Source organism: Sinocyclocheilus grahami, unplaced genomic scaffold (assembly GCF_001515645.1).
Source record: "Sinocyclocheilus grahami isolate Dianchi unplaced genomic scaffold, SAMN03320097.WGS_v1.1 scaffold32.1, whole genome shotgun sequence".
NCBI classification, from domain to species: domain Eukaryota; kingdom Metazoa; phylum Chordata; class Actinopteri; order Cypriniformes; family Cyprinidae; genus Sinocyclocheilus; species Sinocyclocheilus grahami.
Window position 1 is genome coordinate 3,490,716 of NW_015505211.1, and position 13,669 is coordinate 3,504,384.

At 37.4% G+C, this 13,669-nt stretch overlaps 1 protein-coding gene across 1 annotated transcript; it reads right to left on the bottom strand.

Moving 5' to 3' along the window:
* Positions 1-1,120: 1,120 nt before the first annotated feature.
* Positions 1,121-13,444, bottom strand: LOC107578675 (C2 domain-containing protein 2-like). The gene is made up of 12 exons (XM_016264609.1): positions 12,399-13,444; positions 11,905-12,000; positions 11,503-11,622; positions 8,246-8,363; positions 7,357-7,465; positions 6,758-6,822; positions 6,234-6,349; positions 5,742-5,898; positions 5,462-5,566; positions 5,158-5,285; positions 4,047-4,317; positions 1,121-2,400 (listed from the first exon to the last, which is right to left on the bottom strand). The coding sequence occupies exons 1-12, from the start codon at positions 12,666-12,668 to the stop codon at positions 2,171-2,173; spliced, it is 1,785 nt and encodes a 594-aa protein (XP_016120095.1). The 5' UTR covers positions 12,669-13,444; the 3' UTR covers positions 1,121-2,170.
* Positions 13,445-13,669: the final 225 nt, after the last annotated feature.

Sequence of the window (13,669 nt, forward strand, 5' to 3'; positions counted from 1 at the left end):
ACCTTAGCCACGTGTTAAATTAAAATGCACAGCACAGTAGTATGTCCATATGTTTTTTTTTTTGTTTTTTTTTAGAACAAAACAAGTATCTTCAAGTAATGACAGACTTTTACTCATAAATCACAAACCACCATTCCTAAGAGCTGATAAGAGAATTCTAGAGGGTTTTAGGACTTCAAACTCAACAGCTCTATAAGTTCTTACTGCACAGGCCATACACATGAGCAATCTTAATATTGCAGGTAAATGTTTTATGGTGAGCAATGAAACAATTATCATTCACAACAGCCATTTCTAAGGTCCTTCTGGTTAAGGAGGCCAACCAGACTCCAAAAGAACGCACAGATGAGTTGACGAGTAGTTCTTTAATGCACATGGATACATTATGATATGCATATACAGAGGACTGATGTGTTAGATTTTATTTAACAACTGGATCACCTCTGGTCGGCCAATCAAGCAGGACAAAAATAAAATCTTCATGTGCCTCCTTCCATTTCAATGGAAAATACCTCTTTCATTTTTTGACTGTTAAGAAATACAATGAATTGTTAACAGCCAGGCCGCACATAACAACACACAACATAGACAAAAAAAAAGAAAAAAAAAAGGGGGGTAAAACACAGACCAGCAGTCCTCCCAGAATACATATAAAACAACCAGACTGCTGAGGTTTCTTTCTGGCAACATTCAGTATGGACAGGCATTCAGGTTTCTTCTACATATGCAGCTTGAGGTCAAGTAAATGTCAAATGGAACCTGTTATTGAATCTTCCACAGCACAAATCCACTGCAGTTCTCCACACAGGCTCAACAGTTGAGGTCCAAAATACAAACTGGCTGGCATTCACAGCCAACATTTCAGGTGGCTTAAGATTACAGGTAAAAGACGACACCACAATTAGGAAAATACCATAAATCATGAACATATTGAATAGCCTTAGTCTACTAATAGACTTAGTCCTTAGTCTATTGAATAATCTTTCTCTATGGTAAAATGCCCTTGCTTAGTGTTAAAAACCTTTGGTACAATTCACACACATTTCTTTTTTTTTTTTTAAATGTGTGGCATGATATAATGGCTGTGGAAGAAGAAGAAAAAAAGGGGGGGGGGAAATCATAAACATGTTTACACATTAATTACACAGTACACAATGTATGAATAAAAGGAAAATATTTAAAATAAAATAATTTATTCATATTTTCCCATCTCTGTTAGAATATTTAGAAATTAAAAGATGAATAAAACACCAAACCTGTTTTAAAGCCAACATATCAGTGCCAAACCAGAACATTTTAAATGTTATGCTCTGTTTGAAAATGTTTCGCTGCACAATTTTTGAAAATAAAACTCACTATTCAGTCAAATTTGGTGGAACTGCAGATTTGTCTCCTTAACAAAAGGAAAACTCTCATATTCAATTCACATTAAGACAGAGGTCTTTCACATCATTTTTTATAAAGCATGTTCACTACCAAACCCCACAGAATTCACTGCACATCCCTGCAAATGCATTTGGAATGAGTTCTGAGCATATAAATAAGTGCAACTCAAAACGATGGTTTTCCCTTGTCTGATATTCCAGGATTCATCAGGTCGCCAGAGGGTTAAAGCTCAGGTAGATGGCAAGAAAGGGTTGTCCTCAAATCCAGCTTTAGTTAGAAGGCCACAAACGCAGAATATCATTTGCATGACGATCAATATTTGCAAAAGGTTAAATGACACGGAGTCATTTGGAGTGACGAAGAGAGCCAGTGCTCATTTGGATGATGTTTTGTAAACTTTCTTGCATTAACACACGCACAAAGTTCAAAGATGATGGTGAAAGGTGTGGACAGAACTGTGAAGTAGGGAAAGCGCCCCTAATGTCCCTCTACATGGACAAAGAAATGAATCTAGCGCCAGGCAGACGGACTTCATAGAGCTGATCAAGAAGAACCAAGCTGAGAGGTCTGAATAATGGAATAGGTTTTCAGGAAATCTGGATGATGGTGTTAATATGGAGTTGATGAGAGTGATTGTTGCTACGCAGACGTTTTGGCAAATATGGCCCAGAAACTAGCAATGACTTGCATAAAAGTTACAAGAATGAATGTGATCGGGAGGATGTTAGAAAGATGAAGAGGTGCAAAAGCTACTAGTTTTGATGAAGGCGACAGAGTGGGCAGTTCATGTGGGCGGTTCTCTCACTGTGCCGTTGGCTTTGCTCTTGCTCCTGGGTAGAAGCTTGCGGTTGATGATGCGCCTGAAGGTGGCCGTCCTCTTTTCCCTGTCGCCCATCATGGCCGCCTCGGGATGCTCCAAGTACTGCAGGTCATTGTGGGACTGGCTCATTCCAGGCTCCTTTCGCTGATGTCGCCGCCTGAAGAATAGCTTGGCACTCTTGTGCAGGAAGCTGCCTACAGGGGGCGCCAAAGAGAGATGAAAATAATCAGACAAGCTCCCCAACATACTTCACTGAGCCAACCTGGAGGTCAAACTCCACACTTGGATCAAAAGTAACCTAAACCGTAAACTTAGGAATCAAACATTCTTTCGATTTTGTTGACCTCCATGAAGACACAGCGGATGTGTGGGAATTCTGATGCAATCTGAATATTACTCATATCAGTGCATCTTTTTCAGCTCTGAAAGATGCTACTGCAACACACTGGTGGTGTCAAATGTAAATGAGTTGAAAGAGCACAAGCACACTACTAAAATAAAGTACGCAAACATATTCGAAAGTGCTTGGTTTTAGAATGAAAGCAGTATAAACCATTCCACACCAGCTTAGAAGTTCCGCATGGTTAAACTTCTGGATTTTTTTACGCTGCTTGGGCAAGTTATCAGCAAAACATCTCAATGGGCCAACAATGAAAAGGTTCAGCACAGCACAAAAATAAAACCAAGGGATGCCTCCAAAGATTTGAGAAGCCAAATGGCATGTCAAATCTTTCTCCATGTCCAAAAGTCAAGAATGACTCCACATGTTACTTAAATACAGGGTAATAACTTATTACGATGAAAGCGTGTATAAAATGCTGGAGTATGGACTGGCTTTTTACTAAAGGGTTTGTTAACCATTTCACAGGGAAGTCTACATACTTTTACTATTATGGACTTCTCAAGAGGTCACTTACTCTGCCAGCAATAAAGTCTGGTTAGGACAGGTTTCCACTTTAAGATGGCAAAGAAAAACAACACAAAGTGATAAGGGAGAGGTATAGAGGATGAAAAAGAAAGTGGATGTAATCAAATGTCAGAAGTAAAGACACTAGACAGTGCTGTAACGTTCATATTAAACACAAAGGTAAGAGAGAATTGTGTAACCATGTTAGAAATGGTTACAAAAAACATTTCTAACATGGCATCCCACTAACAGACTCAATTTTGATAGAGATTTTCCCTAAGAAAACTTCCCTCGTGTCAAAGATTGTTCATATTAAGCAACTCAAGTGACAGAATAAACAACTACTTTTCAGTCACGTGAAGTTTGTAGAATTTAGCATTAAATTGATACTATTAAATAGATATTAAATTGATACAAAAAGTGACAGTAAAGACATATATGATAAAAGATTTCTGGTTAAAATAAACTCTGCTCTTTTCACTGAATGTATCACGGTTTCCACTAAAATATTAAGCTGCACAACTGTTTTCAGTATTGATAAGAAGAAGAAATGTTTCTCGAACACTATATCAGCATATTAGAATGATTTATGAAGGATCATGTGACACTGAAAACTGGAGCAATGGCTACTGAAAAATCAGCATTGCCATCACATATTGTATTTTTAATCAAACAAATGCAGCCTTGGTTAGCATAAGACTTTTTTTTTTCTTTTCAAAAATTCTTAACCCAACATTTTTGAACGGCAATGTAAATGCAGGCCATTGACCTTGTTTTTCACATGCAGTCCTGCGATCAGATTTATAACTCAGTAAAACACTATGTGCTTTGAAGGTGTAAACAGGTTAAATACAAACTCAAAATCCATATTCTGAATGTTGTTGTTGTTCATTCACATAAAGCTCAAAGTTCATCCCCCTTTTCCCCCCTCACCTTTTCCCTTTTTGGAACCCATTTCAGAGATACAGAGGGACAGAGACGTTTTATCTGCATCTGGGTCTTCTCCGGCCTGGCTCTCCCAGTCCTCCATGTGGTCTGTGCCATTCGCACCTGCCAGAGACTCTGTGGGTTCGAGAATGCCGGGTTCTGCCACTGTTGGTAACACTTCACTGCTGGTGCCTTCAGATACTCCGGACATTGAAGCGTCCATCGCAGCTGCATATCCTGCCATCAGAGTCATCTCCTCATCCTGTGTCAGAGGGGCCTAGAGAGGAGGTTAACAGTAAAGCCTTAATTAGAAACTGAAGTTAAAGAACTTGTTTTATGATGTAACATTGTGACTACGACAAGGTACCACTAACTACCTACAAATATCTACAAGATAAATTAATTCTATTTGATACAGATCATCAAGTGTATTTTGTATAAATAAATAAAAAATGCCAAACTACAATACATTTTTTTAAGTCTCAGGACATGCTTGCCGAGTTTTATTTTGAAGGTTTCAAATTTTGAAAGAAAAAATTCTGTATGATACCAATAAGCTGATAATTTTGTAATAAATTATGCACTATTTTGTATAAATCAAAATCAGTTGTTTTAAATTCTAAAAGTGACAATGGGCAAAAAAATTATAATAATAATAAGTTGTCCCAAAAATGTCAAACTACATTGACATTGTGTGGATTCTTGGAATGATAATCCTATCCAAGGTTTTAAAGTTATCCAATTTTTTAAAGAAAAAAAAACAAAACAATTCTGTCTGACACAGAAAAGCTGATTCAAATGTTGTACTATTTTGTATAAATAAATTAAAATCAAAATCAGTTGTTTTAAACGCTATAGTGAATTTGGGCAATGTAAAGTTATAATGTACAGTATAAAAATGGATATTTGCATTATTACATTAACATGTGTAATTAAACTATTAGTGTTCTTTAAAATAAATAAAGGTAATGAAAATGTAAAAATAAGTGAAATAAGCACACACAATTAAATATACAATAACTATCAGTACAAATAAATAACTTGTATGGTACCAATATATTGTAAATGCCTAATAAATATGCATATATGTGGGTCACTGAGTTGTTTGTTTCTGTACCTTGGTCACTCCTGAGATGATGATGGTGCTCTTTTTGACAGGAGATTTGAGCTTCTGTTTTGCCGACTCATGCAGCTGTCTGATGGCAGCCTCGGCAACAGGGTCGGTCCCGTTTAACATCAATAACTCTGTACAGGAAAGAAAGAAAAAGAGTGTTCAAACGCTGAACATAATCGATTACTAATGTGGCATTTTGAGTTTATTCTTGCTCCAGGACTGCTGATGAGCACTTGCGGTGTAGAAAGTGGAAATAAAGGAAATGCATTTAGCCATTTATGTAAACAAGATTTACTGGAAACCCCACCTGTATCTGATGATGACAGGGCTTTGCTAACTTTGGCTCCAAGCAATGATGTCTGCTCCGACACCCTTCTCTCCGCCAGCTTGTTTTTAGAAGGCGATTTGGATTCTGTAAGGGGGATTTTTAAAACATGAAAATCGTTTAATAGATTTAGATTTTGTGGTTTAGGAGATTGACAAGACAACTGTAGCATCTTCAAATTAAAGTTTGCTTTAATACCCATATAATACTAAGATTGCCCTCCTCAAAATCAACAACTGAATCAAAGGCATATGGAAGGTACCAGGTGCTAAAGCTCGTCCTGGTTTGCTCCTCACAGCAGTGACAGTGGTAACAACGGTGCCACAGGGCATCACAGTGCGGTCCATCTCCACTCTCTTAGTAGGGGCCGGCGTGGGCGTCTGCCAGCTACGCACCTCGCTGGGCTCCAGGTAGGTGAACTACACAGAAATTCATTCAGGTTGGTAAACAAATATTCTAATAGCATATTTAATTTGCCAATGGAAACTGAACTATATTATAGTTTAGGCTTATATATATATATATATAGGTCTTTTTGTACATTAAGCTAGGATAGGGCATTATAAGAAAACAATTACAATTTAGCATTAATTTAAGTCGTTGTACATGTGAACTAGCTTATGGATATTATGAAATGTAAATGCCTTCCTAAATTAATTTCTAAATTAAAATACAAAAAGTGACAAATATCTGAGAATTAATTCTAAAATGTGATTAACATCAAGTTTCACTGTATCATGATGAGATATTTTACCTCAGTAGTTAGTGATCCAGTCACTTGATCTTTGGCCATGAGTGAAAAGGTCTGTTGACCTTTGGGGTGTTTCTTCACTAGATCAAAAGGCACAGATACCTGCCCTAACAAAGAGGCTGGGAGGAAAAGAGAGAGATGTCTGATCAGATCAAGGTAATGCATATAATTTGATCAATGTGTTTGTCAAGGAAGGAAAAAGTGGCATCAAGCACACAGACAAACACATTTCACACAAGCTGTTAAGAAATCAGGGTGAAAGGCTTGTGAAATGAGGTAATATAGGCTGTCACGTGTCTGTTACAAGAATTCAAATCAAGATATTACCACAGTATCCTTCTATTCGCTAAAATAATCTACCACTTATACAGCATTTTTGAGGCTATTTCATGATTTAGAGAAACAGATGACTGAAAGTAGATTAAAATTCACAGATGACCTTCAAACTTCTGCAGACCCAGATTAATGGATATCACTATTCTGCTTTTATGCCGTTAAGCTGGTTTATTTTTGGTTTATTTACTTACTCTCCCGAGGTTTGCCGTTATCCACAACCTGAATATTCAGCTCTTTTGACCGTCCGCTAAGCTCACTGCAAAAACAGACAAAGGCAAGAGATAAAATAAATCATGTGGTACTCCCATGTAAAAAGATTGGAGGATGACCCAAAACTGCCAAACTACAAACATTTTATAGTCTAAATCTTAGGAAATGCTGGCTGACTTTATATTTTGTGATTTCTTGAGTTGACAATCTTGACCATGGTTTTGAAGTAAACCTAATAAAATGATTTTTTTTTAAAACACAAAGTGTTAACATACAAAAAAAAGAGAAAAATCTATGCTATAAGCATTACTAAACAGATGCACAAATAACTGTGATTGTTTTCAAACAGGTTTCCCAGCTAAACAGGTAGTGCTGTCCCAACATGTGCCTGATTCACGTTTTCCCCGTCACGTCGCCCCCGTCGCCCCCGTCTCTCCCAGTAGTTTCCTGTCCTACCTCTACTGTACGTTTCTATAAAAGTGTCAAAAAGGTTAAAAATAAAAACATTCACTAAATGGGTATAAATTAAGTTTCCAGGGGCAGCTGAGGAGGGAGCAGATGGAGGTGGACCTGAACTCACAATATGAAAGGCTGGTCCCAGGCTGGGGTGGATGTGTTAGTCAAGACTGAACTGGTGACCTTCTGAGGAGGATCATCCAATTGGAGGATACACTGGGGATTCATGCCGCCTGAAACCAGAATAGAAACAGCTCTTTACCAAGCACAAGCAATACCCTTCCAAAAGACCAATTTGCTAATGTACATTCAAATACCACCAGACATTTGTGCCAAAAAACAAAGAGAAGAGATCTGTTTTCAAGCTAAATAATGGACTAATGCAGAAAATGCTCTTTGCCAAAATGAATTATGCATAAAATGGATGAGATGCCATTTGTCTCTGTTAAGTGCTTGCTGGGCTGTAATAGTGACTTGGCTGGAGAGCAGCAGGACTATTAGACCACTTCCAGAAATGATTTCCGAACAGAAGGGACATCCTGATTGAGGGAAACACGGGCAGTTAACTGAATAAGTTGCAGGGGCGGTGCTTTTTCGGAAGTGTAGCCTGCACTTTGTGCCCACAACAAAATATCATCCAAATAATTGGCTTGATTTCTTCGATCCAAGCAATATAAAAACATTAGCTGAGGTCTGTGGTGTGTACAAACTCCATCTAATGAACAACAAGACACATGGGTTCTCAGGGATGAGAATCTGTGTCATGTGACCATATATTAAGAAACAGGCCACCACAAACAACTGCCAGTGATTGGAAGACGCACGTAAGAAAAAAAGTGATATTAAAATGCTAAAAACCTTTATTTTCATATGCTGAAATGCAGGTTCATTCATTTTTTTAATCAATACTTGTTGCTTGCATACTGTATAAATATGTCTAAATGATTTAGCTAAATATTAAAGAGAACTTGAAGGACATGCATTCAGCCGAAATATGAGTGTGTTTCAGTGACCTGCAGCACCATCCTCCTGTTTGCATGTGACCCGGATGTTCTTCACTAATAGTTTCCACTCATGAGCCCGCGGGGGCTTTGGGGGTGAGGTCACCTGCAAGGTCTTGTTCCTTACTTCCTGTTAAAGAGGACAGAGGAAATAAAACATTATCACTCATAACATCAACAGCAACATCCTTTTCTGTGTTTTTCTCTCCATTCTGAGCAAATTCCAAAGTTATGTAATGCTCTGAATATTATGAAATGTATCAGATCATATAATCAAGGCCTTAGGACAAAAAAAATAGGGTTTTAAAATATTTATTAGCCTATTTGGTTGAAATTAAGTTGATATAAGTGTTTTAGGGAGGATTGACCAAATTTTTCCACAATTTTCAATACTATAGTGAGAACAAGCTGGGCATAGCAAATTAAGTATAGTAAAAGACACTAATGTTGAATTCAAGTCATTAATAATAATGATAAGTGTCAATAAACAACAAAGTAAGGCTTTTTACAATTGTCAACTTGCCGCATACAGAATTCAGCTACTGTGTGGTCTCAGGTGTGTGTATCATCAATTTTAGAAAAATGGTGCTTTAAAAGTCAACTGAAATAAACGGCTGAGAGTTCTGTTGACCTAATATCAGCAATAAATTAAACAACAAATGCTGCTGCTTTAAATCAGCAAGGCAGAAACACACAGTGGCCTACAACAGAATAACATAACACTGCCTACTTCAAATGCACAATAAACAAAGGAGTCCAGAGCATTCACATATTCACAACAGCTCATTGAGCCACAGGGCCCACCGTACACGGAGGAATGGGCCGTTATGTCCAAGCACGACTGCTTTACATTCCTGAAGACTGAACTTGGGGGAAAGGTGGAGACACCAAATTCCAGTCCAATGCTCAATGCCCATGTACATTTCTAAATCACATAAAATTATAATGTCTAAAGAGGATGGATGAACTAGAAAATGCTAATCAGTAACTAATAATATACAGTACGATTTATATACACACAGGAAAAGCTTCAATCTGAACCTGAAAAGATATTTGCTTACAGAACCCTGCCACGAGGTGGACCCCATGCAGTCACAATAAAAGTGTTATTCCACAACCTTGTATGTGGCTGTGGGCACGAGAGTGCACTGACCTCTAGAACAAAAACAAAAGCCCAAATATACTGTTGTTCAGCCTACGAAGCCATTCTAACAACCACTGAGAGCTTTCCAGTAATCGCCCTTGACCAGCAGGAGAAACAGCTAGAAAATATGCAGTAACCACCTGGATTCCTCCAGAAAGAGGCTTAAATGACAAACAGAAAATAAACGCAATTGCTCCTGAAAAGGTCAGTATTCCGTATGTACACTTGGCACATGCCCAGTATTCTATTTACAATCTAGCACTTGATCTGATTTGTTTGAACAAAAACAGCCCACTACGACAGAATACCATAGAACCGGGGTGGATTCTGAAGGCATATGAGGAAACGAAAGATTTAACAACAGGTTAAATGCATTTAGCCACTCAATTCACATATGGCTAAAACTGGATCAGCACGACAATGAAGAGTCGAGCAATTCATTGGTTTAAAAATAGCTGTAACGCAATTGAGCAAAGCCTGTGTGAGCTTTTAAAAACAATTGCAGTGTCAACAACTGCAGCTCTCCACACTGAAATGCTGCTCTTAAGTAATTTCTACTGCCATTTGAAGCGCAATATTAAATAAACTCCCTGTCCAAGAGGTACAAGCTTTTCCATGAATAATTCTAGGCAGGATGTACCAGTGAAATGGCATGTTTGATAGCAGTTGTGCTGCTTAATATTTTTTGTAGAAACCATTATACACTTTTTCAGGATTATTTAATTTAAAACTCAAAAAAAGGAAAAAAAAAAATAGTCGAGCAATTCATTGGTTTAAAAATAGCTGTAACGCAATTGAGCAAAGCCTGTGTGAGCTTTTAAAAACAATTGCAGTGTCAACAACTGCAGCTCTCCACACTGAAATGCTGCTCTTAAGTAATTTCTACTGCCATTTGAAGCGCAATATTAAATAAACTCCCTGTCCAAGAGGTACAAGCTTTTCCATGAATAATTCTAGGCAGGATGTACCAGTGAAATGGCATGTTTCTGAGGCAGAGACATATTAACGGTGATTAAAATAAAGGCAGGACATCGAGCCAGTGATCGCGACCGAGGCACTTAATCTGATTCCTGTGGTGAATAAAACTGCAGAGTGAGTCACACCCTATTAATCAAAAACAATCGGGACACTACATGAAGCGTTACATCTCTCATAGGGCAAATGTGTTTATTCCTGATCCTTACCGATTTTATGTGACTGTAAACATTTCAGCAGTGCTATTCTTAACTAAAACTATTAAAAATCATTTTCAGCAATTGAAATAAAACAGAAACAAAATAAAATATAATATTAGAAGACAAACAAAATTAAATTAGAAATGTTACCTTGGCAGCTAACTGAAATAAATAGGGTTACATACTAAAATTACTGAAACTGAAAAGAAAAAAAAAGTAATTAAATGACTAATAAACTAATGACTAATAAACTAATAAAAATGACAATTACAAAAACTCAAACTAAAATTAAACTGGAGACATAAAATTTTTTAATTAATTAATAAATAAATACTTTAATATTATATAAATAATTTTAAAATAACTAATACCGAGGAGTTCCAAAATTATGAGACCAATAATAATAATAATAAATATTTACTGTGTACTACTTTAATTCTACATATTTCTTACATCCAAGAATAATTTGAAAATGGAACAAAATCTGACCTTTTGACTTCACATGGTCATTAATGTACTTATATTTGATTAGAGACTTAGCATTAGTGCAGAATCTGAAATATTTCTTATAATTTTACATCACAGGTTTCAAAATCATAAAACTGTTTATTCAGAAAATTTTAAAACCCTGCTTTAGATCGATTTCATTTCCTCAAGACTGAATGCACAGTCCAAATGAGCACTGTGCTGATTTATCCCAATGTGACTAAAATGACTATATACTTTGATGGCACAACATGTGACAGCCTTTCCTAGAATCAAAGGAGATGCTTGTCTACTCCAAGAGAATGTAAAAACAAAAAACTGGATTATCCGCCTCACCATTGCCAATATTCCCGGAGGCATTTAAAGAATGACTGTCTTGTTTGACAATTTGTCATGCTGAAGCACTTGTGTTTACCCAACCATCCTCAAGTGACACTAAGAGCAGAATAAACACTCATGTTTACCTGCAGACGAAGTGGAGATATCTTCGCACTGTATCTCAGGGGGGTTTCTGAAGACGGTGAGCTTGGTACAGCACTGAGAGAAAACTGCAGCTTGTTTCCAACCACCTGACACAGGGCATTCTGCAAAAAGAATACAACTATGACCAAGACTAGTTGGTCACTTTAAATATCCTCAAGCTTCAACAGTCATACTATTGCTAATAATTTTTTTGAATCGTCAAACAGGGTGCATGTCAAAATGAGAAATCTCATGTCACACTCATAACCCTATTTTGATTCAAAACATTTAAACTTATATATACAATTCACGTAGGCAAGCAGGGAGACATAATAAAGAGGTTTGGCAACAAATCAATTCCTCATATAGGTTAGGGTGTATAAACGTTCAAAGCTTGACCTTACCTTTTGACCGGGTGTTTTCGTAAAGCTTGAAATCTGGTCCAAAGCCAGTTCTGATGACTGAACACCATCTTCTTCAAATGTCAGCTGAATCCCACTCTAATAAGAGGAACACATTACCAAAGGAACACAATAAAGATCCCAACATTCAACTTTGAGATGAATAATACATAGAGATATAACTGAATTCAAAACAACAACAACAAACCCACCTGTGATCTCCTAGCTTCTTCATTGAGGCTCCTGAACCAGGCTCGTCTCCACTGACTCGTCCAGCTTTTCAGAGACAGTACCCAGCATAAAATCCCATCGGCTTCCTCAGAATCCACATGACTGAGAGGTGTTTTCCCAACGCTCTAATAAGAGGAACACATTACCAAAGGAACACAATAAAGATCCCAACATTCAACTTTTTAGGAGCTCATATGTGCTATTTTAGAGATGAATAATACATAGAGATATAACTGAATTCAAAACAACAACAACAACAAACCCACCTGTGATCTCCTAGCTTCTTCATTGAGGCTCCTGAACCAGGCTCGTCTCCACTGACTCTTCCAGCTTTTCAGAGACAGTACCCAGCATAAAATCCCATCGGCTTCCTCAGAATCCACATGACTGAGAGGTGTTTTCCCAACAGGAGGTTCGTTGGAAAAATACAGCACCAAGTATATAATCAAAGTGACAACAGAGGCCAGAAAGAGAGTGACCACGCAGAGCCACTGCCAGTCACTCACCCAGGAGAAAACACCCTCCATAGACGACATGATCACCGAGCCATTCACTTTAAACCCTTAACATGTTTACCATCAGACCTACTCCTCTACCTTCCGCATCCCAACACAATAAAGACAGTTTACTTCCTAGTATTGACTAATAACACTCCTTCACAAACAGCAAAAATTTAAGTTTGGGTGGGTGGAATCACGCGAACGCTGGACCGAGGCTCGTGAATCTCACTTCAGCACGACAGCGACAGACAGATGTGTTTTAACACAAAATACAATTATTAAATCAGATGTTAAAATTATTAGAGCATCTGAACAACTACTTACAGACTAAGTAACATTTTTAACACACGCCAGTGCACAGTAAACCACCCGTGAATGAATCTGCGAGATTTTAACCGGATAAATGGGCTCTTATCGGACACAGACAGCTTAAATGTTTTTAAAATATTGGCGATTTAAAAAACATACATACTTAATATTATAAAATAATGATCTATGTTAGACAATTAGTGGCTATTTAAAGACAACTCTAAATGATAAAAGAATTAGAACCGGAGCATCCGAGGTGAAAAAAGTTCCTGAAATCCCCCGGCGTTGTTGAGCCACGTTACCATCACATTAGCCGAGCATTATCCCACAGAACAGAAAAAGAGTTTAAAAAGTGACATTAAGTGCAGTTCTCATCTCCTCTAACGTGTTTGTTCATCCTCCTGGGCGTGTATGATGAGGAGAGTGGATGTGAGTGTCACACACACCGCTGATTTCTAGGATTATTAGCTTTGCATTGAGGTTCAGGAGTCCCAAAACACCGTCACCAGACAATACAAAATAAGAGTCCCTACTGCAGTTTCTAAAATAACACAAATTGACGAATTTATATCAAATAAATTAATACAAGTAAATATTAAATAGAAATATGTAGAAATCAATCAATCGAAATTGTATTTGCTCTATATTATTATTACGGGGAATTTATGCTTGCAGAAAAAAGACAAAGGCCTTGCGATATCTCTTTTCATAAACGATCATTTGAACAA